General features: G+C 35.6%; 1 protein-coding gene across 1 annotated transcript in view; it reads right to left on the bottom strand.

Moving 5' to 3' along the window:
- Positions 1–1,503: 1,503 nt before the first annotated feature.
- Positions 1,504–15,927, bottom strand: part of MIOS (meiosis regulator for oocyte development) — a 57,533-nt gene continuing 43,109 nt past the window's right edge. Inside the window, exon 11 of the mRNA XM_034963687.3 lies at positions 1,504–2,346. Coding sequence (XP_034819578.2) covers positions 2,339–2,346 — 8 coding nt within the window. The 3' untranslated portion in view covers positions 1,504–2,338. The remainder of the gene's footprint in view (positions 2,347–15,927) is intronic.

Genomic DNA, 15,927 nt, shown 5'->3' with positions numbered 1-15,927 from the left:
CTAACATTGAATTTTTGAAGAAATATCAAGCACAATCTAATGTAGGGAATGAATGATGAACTACAATATGGTTGTCTTTAGCTGTAATGTTACAGATGTTCTTCCAGTGTTCACTTTTATTTTCATCTGAAAGTGACAAAATTGATCACAACTCCAAAAGCACCTCATAAGGTGAGTTAAGTGCTCTGAATGATCACCTAGTATTATTACTAAATTTATAGAATTTTGAGGTTGTCTTTTGTTCTTCTAGAGTGAGGTTGTCTTTTTAAGGTATTAATTTAATATGCATTATATTATTTAACAAGCACTTTGAGTAAAAATCCTGGGCTAACTACTGGAGATACAAATAAGGTCTAAAATCTGCCGTATGAAATCTCAGTCGACAGCTGTCTAGTATAATCTCTAGAAATGTCTCCACTCTTACTAGCTATTTAATATTTAACTAGTCTAAGGTTTCAAAGAAATCCACCAGCATTAACAACAAGCAAATTCTGTAGGTTCTATTTAGTGAAACTCCAATTTGGTTTCTTATTTAATTTGCATAGAATTTGATTCTGATAGGTTGCTAAAAAAATTAATAATTCTGGAACCACAGGTTATCTTTCCTAAGAAGATGATGTTAAATCTAAAATACCAACAAAGCATGTGTTTTAAGTTACTTTCTAATAGTGATGTTGGTTTGAGGTAAGCCACTTATGTTCTTTATGACCCCATTTGACCTACAGCATGACATTTTGAGATGGCTAATGAAGGCCAGAAGTGTAGGCCATAAACAATTTATAGTGTAATACATTCATATTGATTGCAAGGATAAAACTGTAGTTTGCATACTATTGTTTCCTTACATATTACAGAATGTAAATTTTAGAAAAATACTGTGGCTTTTGCATATTAAAAAATGCAATTTCAACATGATTGTCTCTTCGGTGGGCAGATAAAGAACAACAGTGAGGTATTCAAGATGCAAAATTCAGAAAACTTCCAAACAGTTATCAGAAAATAGCGAGGCCTGTAAGTTGAAGGAAAATATGTGAGCAGAGTGACAGTTTTGGGCAATGCCGTAAATGACACTATGACTTAATTAGCCCCCTTTTCTAAGCAACTATTCATTTTTCGCAGGAGTTTGAAATATTACCCAGGAAAACAAGCCAATGATTTTGACTGTGAGAATCTCATACCATAAAATGTTAAGGTAATATAGTCTAATAATGGGCTTAAATGAATGGTTTTGTTAAAAGATCTTAGTATCTTTTCATCTGAATCTTGAAAGATAATTAGCAGGGAGAAATCTTCTGTTGAATAATTACTAATTAAAAAACTAGATAATTTAGCATTATTTTTACCTTAGCTACTCAATTAGGAAATATTTATTATTTAGATGGTGACATTTATTTTCATTAATTTAATTCTGCTTAACACGACATGATCATTTAAAGTTAAATTGTGTCAAGTAAATTTATCATAACCTTACAGAAAATCAGAAACAGTGCCACATTTCACTCAAATGTTTTCATATTTTTATTTAGCATTTGAGAGCTTTAAATGTTATGAAAATATTGGAACTGATGAGAGAATACATTTTCTTTTTAAGAGACGCATCTATTCTTTTAAGTGATCAGAGTCCCATTTAGTCAATTATTTTTTCCATATGGCTCAGAAATGTATGTCTTTTTTGGTCATGTATTTGATTGACCAGTTATGAAAGGCAGACAGTTGACCACGGGTTGCCTCGTTTTAGAATCTCCTTGGAAATGACTAAATGTTTTCCAGATGAACATACTGTGGACCAAGTGGGGAGCTAGGAATTAGAAATCATTGCCTCTAAACCAGGGGAGTTTGTGGACTATTTCTGTTGGGACTCGGTGACCTCAAGGAATTGACCCACTGAGCAATTTCCTTCACTCTCCACAGTGTAAGTAAGTCATGAAAACAACTCAAGGTAAGACATATATATTTATGGCTGCGCACAGTGGCTGACGCCTGTAATCCCAGCACTTTGGGATGCCACGGCGGGTGAATCACCTGAGGTCAGGAGTTCAAGACCAGCCTGGCTAACATGGTGAAACCTCGTCTCTACTAAAAATACAAAAATTAGCTGGGCGTGGTGGCACGCACCTGTAATCCCAGCTATTCGGGAGGCTGAGGCAGGAGAATCTCTTGAAGCCAGAAGGTGGAGGTTGTAGTGAGCTGAGATCACACCACTGTGCTCCAGCCTGGGTGACAGAGTGAGACTGTGACTCAAAAAAAAAAATTATATATATATATATGCAACACTTGTTTCCACAGCAGAATTTAAGGCAGCTGCCAAGGCTTCTATCTTCTTTACCAAATGTAAACTTCAGTTACCTGTGGAGATATAAGGGGGCAATCAATTTATTACTGTGTTATTTGTCACCAGACCACTCATCTGCCAAAATTGGCACTAATATCCCACTTCATCCCTTTTTAAGGAAAATAAAAATAACATTTCAATAGCAATAAAATATGTTCTATGTTGCTTTTCCTACTTTATCTTCATCTCATAACCTAAACCTATTTAACATAATTTTTTTTTTTTTTTTTTGAGACGGAGTCTCACTCTGTCACCCAGGCTGGAGTACAGTGGTGCGATATCGGCTCACTGCAACCTCCACCTCCTGAGTTCAAGCGATTCTCCTGCCTCAGCCTCCCAAGTAGCTGGGACTACAGGCAAGTGCCACCACACCCGGCTAATGTTTTGTATTTTTAGTAGAGACGGGGTTTCACCATATTGGCCAGGCTGGTCTCGAACTCCTGACCTTGTGATCCATCTGCCTCGGCCTCCCAAAGTGCTGGGATTACAGGCGTGAGCCACCGCACCTGGCCCAACATACAAATTTAAGAATACATTTTAAGCAGTATAGGGAAAATAAATGATGAGTATATACAAACTCTAAAATTCTACCTAAGATAATTTATTTTTCAAAAAAATAATGCTCCACTGTATAATCTGTTATTCAAAGTTGAATGGTTGGTACTTTTTAAAAGGAACAATAGGGCCCCGCAAAAGGGCCCAAATACATTTGTGAAGTTCACCTAAAATAATTGGAAAATATACCAGTTATGTACACATTTATGTTTTCTTAATCAAAAGAGTAGAAAGAAGTATAAGGCACAAAATGCTTCTAGGTATGACTCCCTAAACAATCTGGAACACAACATTTAGCTTCCATAATTTTAAAACACAGGAACTAGAGAGAAATTGTCTGATAGATTGTCTTATTGGAAATTAGGTTAGGGGATTGCAGGGATTTGGAGAAAGAAACTAATGCATAATGACACCCATTTGCAACAAAAGAACACTTCAAGGGATTTATCTAAAATACATTTCAGAAATGGATGATTTGGGTTGATGCATTTGAATCTTTAAAAATTTTATTAGTTAAAATCATTAAATCAGTGACATTTAGAAACACGGCTGCTGCCTTCTGTGTTCTCAACAGATTCTAAATTCAGCTACATGTATCTTGCGATTACAAGAGATGCTTACAAATAGCAATAATTGTTGCAAAACAAATTACAGAGTGGCACAGGAAAACATTCCCCCTCCAACAGAGAGGGAGAGTGGATTACCTCACTCATATAGCCTGCAGGTTATATAATGAAGATTGCAGACTTTAAAATGAAAAAGAAATGTATGCCAAAATAGAAAAGTGATTTCATGAAAAATAAAGACAGATTCTTTTGTTTAGGGGAAAACACCTAAAGAATTGATGAGAAAATTCAGGCGCAAATATTTAAGTGTTTATGACTCTGTAAACTGTTTCTAAAAAGCTTATTTATTCATTTCCATAACTATTCATAGGATACAGTCATGCAAATAACAGCTTTTTCATATAGGGCTTGAAAATATTACAATTATATTGCACAATATTGCACAACAAATGTACATTTGTACATATACACAATATATTACATTTTTACATTGTATACATATAACTGTATAATAACAATGTTACATTTATATACAATACATTACAACTTAGAAATGAGTAATTTCTACTTAGTTGGATTCAGTGTCCAGACAAAAGTATTACTGTTAATTTTAACCCATACATTTTAGTAAGAAGTGGACAGAGCATTAGCATGACACATTTGAATTACTTCAGGGTACATTTTTATATAAGTAACCTCCAGGAAGTTGCCACACACATAGCAATTATCGCAATAGAGATTCCAAGAAGTAGGCCAAGGGACCACTTTATTTTTCTCTGTGGCAGTTAATTCCTTTAACTCATTCTCCATCTTTTTAAACCCTTCATTGATAAATATTAAAATCTCATGATTGAAGCTTCCCAGCTCAGCATTCTGTAACACCCTCCTCCCAGAACCCAGAAACGTAATAAAAAATTACTGATGAGAAGACTGAATGTACCTTATTATAATTTCTTGGTGGTCTACCTGTTCAATATACTACAAACTCCATGAGGATAGGGTGGGGAAACTGGAAGATAATGGATGGGGATGAAAAAAAACACTTTTCACTTTGTTTTCTTTATACTTCTTGACTTTTGAGCCACGTTGTGATGGTTAATTGTATGTGTCAACCTGGCTGGGCTAATGGATGCCCAGATAGTTGGTAAGACATTATTTCTGGGTGTATCTGTGAGGATGTTTCCAGAAGAGATTCACATTTGAATCCGTAGACTGAGTAAAGATGATCCAGCCTCACCTATGTGAGTGGACATCATCCAGTCTATTGAGTGTCAGGATAAAACAGAAAGGTGGATGAAGAATGAATTTTTCTATTCTTGAGCCTGAACATCCATCTTCTCCCGTTTTTGGACATCAAAGCTCTTGATTCTTCGGCCTTTGGACTCCAGGACTTGCACCCCCCAACACACACACAGACACACACACACACACACACACGTTCTCATGCCTTCAGCTGAGAGATACATCATTGGCTCCCCTGGTTCTCAGGACCTCGGAATCGGACTGAATTGCACCACTGGCTGTCCTCATTCTTCAGCTTGCAGATGGCGCATCCTGGGACTTCTCAGCCTCTATAGTCATGAAGTCAGTTCCCATAATCCCCGTGTGTGTGTGTGTGTGTGTGTGTGTGTGTGTGTGTGTGTGTGTGTATCCTACTGGTTCTCCTTCTCTGGAGAACCTAATACACATGTGAATACATTTCCTATTCGAAAATTAAACTAAAAAGTCTTCATGATAAACAGTTGTTCCTGAATAGTTAGCCCTCAGGTAAACCAGGTTCATTTTTCAATAGGATTCATTGTAACTGAATTGGCCAAGTCCAGTCACTTTGGTCTGTTAGTATATGAAGGTATCCTGAAAACAGGGTATCACACATTTTGTTATTCTTGAAAATATGATTCTTTCTATAGTAGAAATGACTGAGAAACAAGATGAATACCAAGGACACACAGTTACTGACAAGAAGATTATAAAGCATAATGTGCTAAGCAATGTTATAACAAAAATTATCTCTGAAACGAGACCATCAGGGACCTTTGGCAGTACTATTAGTCCTCCTCACCCTAATTGCTGTCAAGGTGTGGAGAATCTGGTTAAACATTGAAAGAGAAATGATTATCATAAAAGAAACAAGGCACTGGGTGCAGTGGCATGCACCTGTACTCCCAGCGGCTAAGGAGGCCGAGACAGGAGCCCAGGAGTTCAAAGCTGTAGTGCACTAGGATCACACCTGTGAATAGCCACTGCACTCCAGCCTGGGCAGCATAGCAAGACCCTGTCAAGGAAGGAAGGAAGAAAGGAAAGGAGGAAGGGAGGAGAGGGAGGAGAGGGAGGAAAGAAACAGTGGCAGTGAAAAAACTGACCAAAGCTAACTTTCAAATTATAGCAGAAAAGGTGTAGAAAGAGGGAATTACATATAATTCAGGGCTTTTCCATATAGGTATTTTTTTTTCCTCAAAGTAAACACCATTAAAATTGAGCATGGAAATGAACAAGCAGTGCATTGTAAATAAATACAAACAGTGAATAGTCATATAAAATCTATGTTTAACCTCATTCAGAATTGAATATATGTAAATTAAAATATTTTCAATATTTTCATCTACTACATGGCTATTAAGTAGAAATTTTATAATGCTAAGTGTTGAAGGTGTTGGGAAAACAGGCACTTTCCTATGCTGTTTAGTTTATAGGGAGATAATTAGTTCAACTTTTGGAGGGCTATTTGTCAATATCTATCAAAATGTAAAATACACATAACTTTTGGCTCATAATTTCACCTAATTTATCTGAGAAATTAACTCACTCACAAGTACCCAAAGATTTATACTCAAAGATGCTCACTGCAGTATCATTTGTAAAAACAAATGGAAATACCCTACATTTCTATCAATGGGAGATACAGACATCTAATCACACACCATTCAGTCAGTTTTTAAAAATTAGATATATATAGGCTAATAAGGGAAACTCTTCAAAATACATATTTTAGATAGGAAAAAACCATTACAGGAGAGTTTATGCAGTATGATCTTATCCAGGCAAAGAGAGAGAGGCAAAGACGAACGCAGAGAAACACAGCCAGATGTGGTTTATGTAAAGAACATTTCCTTACATGTGTACAGACTTTAAAGCAGCTTTTCCTAGAAAGTGAGAGTTGGCATTTAGGGAGGTGACACATAGAGCAGGAAGATAATGGGGCAAACTGCTAAGAAGAAATTTACTTCCACTTTATACTTTATGTAATTTTTTTTTCTTGTGATAAGCCTGCATTTTTTCCCAATTTTTTATTGTGGCAAAATACGTATAATATAAAATTTACCACCTTAACCTTTTTTAAGCATACAATTCAATGATATTAAATACATTCATAATTATGTGCAACTATCACCACCATCCATCTCCAAAACTCATTTCATTGTGTAAAACTGAAACTCAGTATCCATTAAACAGTAACTCCCCATTCCCTCGCCTTTAGTCTCTGGCTACCACCTATTTTCTCTTTCTATGATTTTGACCAATCTAAGTACCTTATACAGGTGGAATCATAAAGTATTTGTCTTTTTTGGTTAGATTATTTTGCTTAGCATAATATCCTCAAAATTTATTCATGTTTCAGCATATCAGAATTTCCTTTTTTTTTTTTTTTTTGTCAGGGTCTTAATCTGTCACTCAGGCTGGATTGCAGTGGTGTGATCATAGCTCACTGCAGCTTTCACCTCTCAGGTTCAAGCAATCCTCCCACCTCAGCCTCCCGAGTAGCTAAGACTACAGGCATGTGCCACCATGTCTGGCACATTTTTGTATTTTGTGTAGACATGGGATCTCACCATGTTGCCCAGGCTCTTCTTGAACTCCCGGCCTCAAGCAATCCTCCTACCTCAGCCACCCAAAGTGTCGGGATTTCAGGCGTGAGCCACCATATCCAGCTCCTTTTTTTTTTTTTTTTTTTTTTTGAGACGGAGTCTCGCTCTGTCGCCCAGGCTGGAGTGCAGTGGCGCGATCTCGGCTCACTGTAAGCTCCGCCTCCCGGGTTCACGCCATTCTCCTGCCTCAGCCTCCCGAGTAGCTGGGACTACAGGCACCCGCCACCACGCCCGGCTAATTTTTTGTATTTTTAGTAGAGACGGGGTTTCACCGTGTTAGCCAGGATGGTCTCGATCTCCTGACCTCGTGATCCGCCCGCCTCGGCCTCCCAAAGTGCTGGGATTACAGGCGTGAGCCACCGCGCCCGGCCCAGCTCCTTTCTTTATAAGGCTGAATAATATTGCTTTGAATATGTATACCACATTTTCCTTATTCATCTGTCCAGGACACTTGAGTTGCTTTCACATTTTAACTATTGTGAATAATGCTGCTATAAATATTGGTATACAAATAACCCTTTGAGACCATTTCAAAAGATTGCTTTCAATTATTTTAAGTATATACCCAGAAGTGCAATTGCTGGATCATATGGTAATTCTTTTTTCTTTCTTTTTTCTTTTTTTTTTTGAGACAGGGTCTCACTCTATCACCCAGGCTGGAGTGCATTGGCACAAGCATGGCTTGTTGAAGCCTTGAACTCCTGGGCTCAAGTGATCCTTCTGCTTCAGCCGAGACTACAGGTATGCTCCACCATGCCCAACTAATTTTTGGAATTTGTTTTTGTAGAGTTGGGACCTCGCTGTGTTGCCCAGGCTGGTCTTGAACTCCTAGGCTCAAGCAATCCTCCCACCATGGCCTCCCCAAATGCTGGGATTACAGGTGTGAGCCACCACATCTGCCTGGTAATTTTATTTTTAATTTTTTGAAGAAACACCATACTGTTTCCCACAGTGACTTTACCATGAGCCTGTATCATTTTTATAATAAAAAGTTAGCTTTAAAATTATTGGAAGTTCATATAATATACATCATACTAACAGAAGAATTCATCTGGTCCAGTTCATTGTCTATGAAATATAAGAGTACTAGACTTCAGTCAAGAGACTTGAGATCTAATTTCAGCTTTACCATCCAGTTCGAATCCTCTCCAATTGTCTAAATTGGTAGTTAAGCTGAAAATGACAAACAGGTGAACACTGGCCAGTTGGTAGTTGGTGCCTAGAATACTACGCTGAAAAAAGATCTCAGGGAAAGTGGGAGATTGATGAACCACTTGTGCCAAAGGTAAAGAAGTGTGTGGTCATTCACCACTACGTCAAGCACAACTTGGCCTAACCTGTCCATCTCATGGTGTCTGAAACGAGTTGCTGTATTTCTCATTGGAGAATTTTAACACATAGAGGAAGTTTGCTATTGGCTCACATGTAGAAATCTTGTTACTATGTGTTTTTCTTATCACCCAGTGCTTCTTACCATGACCATTTTCTTCCCATTTTTCAAAATACAAGTAAGTCTCAGCTATCTACATTAATCAATGTTAGGTAAAAATGTCCTCTACTTAGCAGTCCTCAAAGCAGCCTTTGTTAGCTTCTTCTTAAAATTTCACAAAGACAGAAATGAAAAGTCACAATACCACTACCAACAGATTGTGGAAAGAATATTAATCAAGTATAGGACAGAGCAGCTGGATTGAGGACCTATGATAGCTCCATTTCGTTGTATAATCAATGCGTCTCAGCTCTGAAGAAAATGCACATGCACTTCAATTGGGTGACCAATACAATGTAGTAAAGGTGGTGTCTTAATTCAGAGGCAGATAAAACCAAAACCAACTGTTTATATTTGAATTTGAAATTCAACAGGGGAAGAGAGAGGAAACAATGAGGAAATAGGAGAAAGCCATGCTGGAAGATGAACATAGATGAGGAAGGAGTTTAAGCTCAGTAATACTGAGAACTTGAGAAACTTGGTCCCAGGAGCAGAAAGAGATGCTAAAATACCTATTCCAAGTACCATTCATTTTCCTTGATGAATCATTTTACCAAAACTACAATCTGTCACTTTTTTGTAGGACTATGGAGACCCACATTATCTGCCATCTGTTTTAGAAATGCAGCCCACATCATCCCGACATCTAAATGATGATGTTCTTATCACTTCATTCTCACATCTGCCTGCTGAAATATAAGAAAAACTTTATTTTGCTGTATCTCAGTATCATTTGTAAATCTCCTTCCTCTAACTTCCCCCTTTCTGGATAAATTCCGACCTTTCAAAAATGCCTAACTCTATCCTTTGACTTTTTGTCTGAAGGAAATAATTTGGCAACTTCATTGGTCACTATTGAATGCAAATTGTAGCATTTCATAAATTTGCATTTCAAGGAACATGACAGTGATTAATAAAAAGAATAAGTTTGGAAATCTTAGAGGGTTGTTCTTGAAACAAAAACAATCCTTCCATGCTTCCCTCCTCAATCTAAGGTTTTGTGATGCTGTCTGATGAGCAAAAAAACAAAATCACCTTACCAGTTCTGACAGAGTGACTCAGAAGGGATTTTTTTTTGTTATTTTTAATGCCATAACTTAATTCTTTTATTTAAATGCTAATTGATGATCCTAGCACAACCCTCTAGTGGCAGAATCAATTTCAGTAATGATGTTGATGGCTGCAATATGATCAACTGAAGCCTCCACCACTTGGTACAAAAGGAGTGGAAATGATAGGCAGCTCATTAATCATTTATTCCAGAGATGAATGTGTTCAGTTGCTGATAGGGTGCTGTAGGTGAATGCTGCCAAAATGAGAAATGTCAATTGTCAGGCCTCACGCATAATAACTGTGGAGCTATTTTTAAGCTTCTTTGAAGATTAAAGTTATGCCCTTTTCCCCTACAGTTCCGTCACATATGCTTGGCAATTTTGGTCTCTGAGAATTCATTTTCACTATGCGCAGATGTCTCTGCTTGAGAAAAAATATACAGCTCAAAATCTAGCATATTTGAAAAGTTATCTAGAATCTGCAGAGGTCCACACACTGGAAGAGGACTCTAAATGAATACATAAGAAGTAGAAGATGCAAACCTGGAGATATACTGAGTAACTAACTGTTTTGGCCAATTTTTCCCATGAGATATGTTTTATCAGGATGATACACGTTTTTAATTTCCCAGGTCCCCATAGGGAACATACATTTTCTGTATTCATATAACATTTTCTGAAGACAGAAGTAACAAAATTCAATAAAATATATTAAAAAACAATACAATGTTTCTAAAAGAGTAGTTGTTCCCAGATGACCTTGAAAATCTGTCCCCAGCTTACTTGTCTCTAAATTGTGTCTGGTTCTTCCAGTAGAAAAAGAGAAAAAAAATGTGCCCTGTCTGGAGTATTCTCTTTTGGAAGCCAACAGTATCTTAGCATCCATTGAAAGAGTTACACTCAATTTTCCGAAAAGCATTTAATGTATTTCAGAAAGCCGTCTATGTTTAAAAATGCTAATCTGTACTAAGAGTGACAAGTGACCAGACATTCCATTTTTGAAGAATGGAAGAAAAAGATCAGAAGATTTAAAATGATAAAACATATTACTTTTTAAAGAAGTATTACTTTATCAAGAGATACTTCTCCCACATTTGTCACACCGCTGAATATGTTTGCTTCATAAATACACATCTTCATCCATTTTGGGAACATTTATGTACCATAAAGATACACATCCACAGTTGTTCAAATATTAAGTATACCTACTTAATGCATAATAAAAGTTTGCAAATTGACGATGAAAATATTTTTTTGACATAACACCACAGGAATATTGTAACATTCCAATTTTTACTATCAAATAATACATGGTGCTAAAAAGGATATTTAGCTTTACATTTTACAGTAGCAACTTCTTATTTAACTATCATCAGCAAAATATGTGGCTGCAATGTGATATAAATCTGGATAAGCATGAATTTGGACAACTATTATTTCAAACTCCAGGCTTTCTTATGTGTAAATGGAGCTAAAATTCTTTAAATAAAAAGATGTAAGATAAATAGTTTGCATGAATTCTTACATATATGTTTCAAGTTGTGAGACATTAATCCCTTCAAATGCTCCTCCAGACTTGTCTTTGTGACTTTATATTTTAAGAGACTAATTTGATTCCTGCATCTAAATTTCCAGTTAAGAAATTATGTTAAGGCAATATGCTTTTCATAAATTGAATGATGAAAGTCTCTACTGAATTATTATTGCTGCTGTTTCTAACATTACATAAATTATCCTTTAATCCTAAAGCTGCCTTTTTAGCAAAGCATTTTAAAACATTGTGCCATTAGTAGATGAGTAAGAAAATTACATTTTTGAAAAATGTTATGGAAATCTCTATTTCCTCAAATTATTTTTAATTGCAAAATAATTTATAAAGTCCAAAATGAGAAAATTAAATAGACATTTTCTGGCTTGCAGAGATGCTAAAATGATACTCATTTTATGCAAATGCTATAGCAGTTGTAAATATTAAGCTTCATAGATTTGAATCTGCTGAAAACTATGCCTGTATCTACCTCTTCCATTAGACATACAACTCCTCCAAGGCAACTATGGTGCCATCAATCCTTTAACATCAGAACCTTTAACAGTGTCCAGCACACGTAGGTATGGTTCTGTGTTTTGGTGAAGCAAAGACACACAGGCATGTTCAGAATTCATCACTTAAACCTAAATAACCTGCTATTATTGGAAATGAATTGAGCAAAGTGCATGCCAGATTAGACTGGACAATAATCACATAAATTCAGTACATAGAGGAGGACAGCTTTCCCCCCTACAGACCCAGAGCCAAAAAAGAGTCAGGAAATCTCATGATGAAGATACAGGAGAAAAAATATTGAAATGAAGTTATTAATCATGTACCACTAAGCTCAGGGAAATCAGAATTATTTTACATATTCATTTCCCAATACGCTAAGTGGAGAACATAATGCACTACTTCCAAATGTAATGAAGAATTGAGAGGACTATATCTTGTTATTCTTGTATATTACTAGCGTAGAGTAAGAAATCTAGAAAATGCTTTCTGAACAATTAGATCTCAATCCAAATTTTCATAATACCTTGTAGCCTGTTTTTTCACCTCATAGAATAAATCCTAACATATGATTGTTTCACTGTGTTTAGTAACAAGATACAAGGTCATGGATAACTTTTCTAAAAGCCAGTATATACATATATGGTGTGTATGTGTGTGTGTGTGCGCAAGAGACAGAGTGAGACAGACAGACAGAGAGAGAGATGCATGTACATTTATTTATATATTCATTATTGGGAAAAATGAAAGATAGATATGAAGAAAATGTTACTCAAAATTCCACTCTTTAAAGATGGCCACTGTTAAAGTTTCTGTATTAACCATATCCCAAACAAATATATTTATATGCTAGATATACTATCCTAAAACTTCCCTTTCACTTACCAATATATTAAGAAACCTTCGTCAATGAAAACATCTATACTAATTGAATCATTTCTTAGTAACCCACTGTATGTATATACAATAATTTATTCTTTTCTATTATTGGACATTTAGGTTTCCAAGTTTTTATTATAAACAATACTGTGTAGAACCGTATCATAAAAATATACATCTTTGTGCACTTATGCAATCAATCCCTCAGAAAATATCCCCAGCATACTATGTCAAAGGGTATGAACCTCTTCACGGCTTCTGATTAATACAGTTTACCTGTCCTCAAGACTTACTCTCATAAGCTGTTATCTCAGAATGCTTCCTTCCCACATCCATGAAAATGCCTATTATTTTAAATCTATGCAGTCAGGCGAACAGTATTCTACTTTTTAATCAGCATGTTACTGATTTAGCATTTATTTGTCAGCAGTTCTATTTTGCTTGCACAAGTCTTTGATTGATATCATCTACGGATTGTTTTTTCCTCGGCTTTGAAAATGTCCTTTCTGAATTAAGGCAATTTGTCATAAATGTTGTAGTTTATCAATTTGTTTGCCTTGTAACTATGATTTTTGCCATATCAAATTTTGATGACTTGGAAAAGAAGCAAAGGTGTGCCTTTTGCTTTCTTCTTTTTCATTGCCATGTGCAGAACCAGTGACAACAGCATCCACTTCTTATTCCTGTCTATAGTGAGAAGGATTCTAGTATTTCTCTAACAGGTATCATGATGTATGAGACAGTAAAACAGGAGGGGAGAAAATGGAGAGAAAACATTTCCTTTGCATAAAAACTGACCTCAAAAACAAATTAAGAGATCAATTTTTGAATTTTATCAAGTGCTTTGTACATCCAAAGAGCTGCTGACGTGGTTCTTCTCTTTTGGTATATTAATACTAAATATAATTAAAATATTACCTAGCACTTAATTCTTGGAATAAACCCTTGTCATAGTGAATCATTCTCTTACATATATAACCGACAAAGTAGTACACAGAAGCAGAAAACAGAAATTAAAAGGGCAGATTAGCAGGTCAAGACTACTGGAATCTAAGTCTTGGCTGTATTTGCTACTCATGTAACCTAGGACAAGTGACCTGATGTCCCTATGCCTGAGTTGCCTCATTTACAGAACGGGGACAATAATGCCATAACTGCCTCATAGGTTTATTGCGAAAACAGGATAATGCGCTTGGCACCTGGCACATAAAAGGCATTAACAGTAATTTAAATACTGCTGCATTTGATGCTAATTTTACTTGTGACTTTATCATGTTAAAGTTGTGTTAATTTGATATCTGGGTTGTTAGCTTTTAAAAACCTTGGGAAGCTTTCCTTCTGTCTCTACTCTGGGAAAAGTAGTATTTTATAAAAATTAATACATTTGTAAAGTGCTACTTGTTATAATCAACAAAGTAACCTACAACATTTTCAGGTAGGAGAGAAAACTGGCAGATGATGTAATGGAAGGAGTGAGTAGTGGACAGGGGAGCTGCTATCTAACAAGGCCTGTTTCTGTCATTGTGATGTGGGTCACTAGACTTGATACAAGATACTGACCCAAATATGTGCCTCCTACCTCTCTGATGCCTGTCTGAGCAGATGTCAGAAATTGTGCCCACTAGCTTTAATTACGGCTATTCCGGGACAGCAAGTCTCACAGTATACTTTTGAAATTATCACTACCACCCCAACATTATAATTTAAATGAACATCAAGTGTAATAGAATGGCAGAAAAAGAAAAAGTACACAGAATAATCCTGGATACTTTCTCCAAGTATCCAGATTAGGGAGTTCAATTTAAACGTAGTTAAATTAAGAGTTTAGACATAAAACTTAAAGTTTTCAATAGTCAGTTGTTAAATTTGCCATAATTTTTTCCTCTGGGTTCATTTTTATATCACATTTAACTCTTAGGAGGTCATTTGGAGGATTTTTGCACGCAGCAAAAACAGTAATACTATAAATTTATCCAAATTATGGCATTTTTCTTTTGAGACAGGACTTAGCTACTTTTGTTTACCCTATATTTGGAGTATAACTATTATTGGGAATTTTCATTCTTTTTAAAAAAATCTATTTCAGCTAACTCACACCAAGGAAATTTTCATTCTTGAGACAAATGTAGATTAGTTAAAATTATAAGTATTCATTATACTTATAATTTTAACTATAATTAAAATTATACTATAAGTATTCATTGAAAAAGTACTGATACATGAGCAATCTATGAAAATGAAGGTAACAATGACTGCTAATCACTACCATTTATAGAGCACTATGTGACAGGGATATGGCACTTCATGTTTATTGCATCACCTAATACTCCCACACTCTGAGGTAGGTATTTCTGTATCTTTCTTTTAACATATGAAGAAACTGAAGCTCAAAAAGGTCAAGTCACTTACCGAAGATCCCGAGGCTAGGAATATAATTTATGTTTCAAAGACCATGCTTTAACTACTTGCAGTCAAATGAATGACTGAAATTGAGTCATCTAATTAAATGAAGAACTACATTCTTTTAAATACTTACTATGTGAAGCATTGACAATGGGAAGCTACTTTTAAAATACACCATTTTAAAGGATAATAACTATTCTGGAAAGTGGGTTGAATTGAAAAACAGAGCCTAAAAGGAATGTTACTTCTAAGATTAAGTATGAAGTCTGTCATCAAAAAAAGCACCAATATTACTTCACATGGATTATTTGTAAAGGAATCATAATTTCTTGATTAGATACAATGACTTCAACCCAGATTTATTCAATCTTTTAAAAATAATAAAAACACTTTTAATAAACACGTCTATTGATCATGTTTAGGTAAAGTATCTTGTTGAGTTTATAAACTCAAATACCAGTGACTTAGTGATAAAAATGAGAAAATAATTTGAATCTACCTTCATTGTCCACGCACACTGAAATGCAAAACAGACACCAGAGACATAAACTGCATGTTTGGGCTTCACAGAAAACATTTAAGAGGTTGACACATACATACAATCTTAAAAATGTCACCCTCATATATTAGGATTACAAATAAGCATATTACATAATAGACTTTACATTCATGTTTTATACTGTATTTGCAAAACTTGTAACTATTTGAGATAATTTTACATTTTACTTTAGCTAATGAGAATGA

The sequence above is a fragment of the Pan paniscus genome, chromosome 6, assembly GCF_029289425.2.
Source record: "Pan paniscus chromosome 6, NHGRI_mPanPan1-v2.0_pri, whole genome shotgun sequence".
Taxonomy (NCBI): Eukaryota; Metazoa; Chordata; class Mammalia; order Primates; family Hominidae; genus Pan; species Pan paniscus.
Note: the sequence above shows the minus strand (reverse complement) of the source record. Positions and strands in the feature narration are given on the sequence as shown.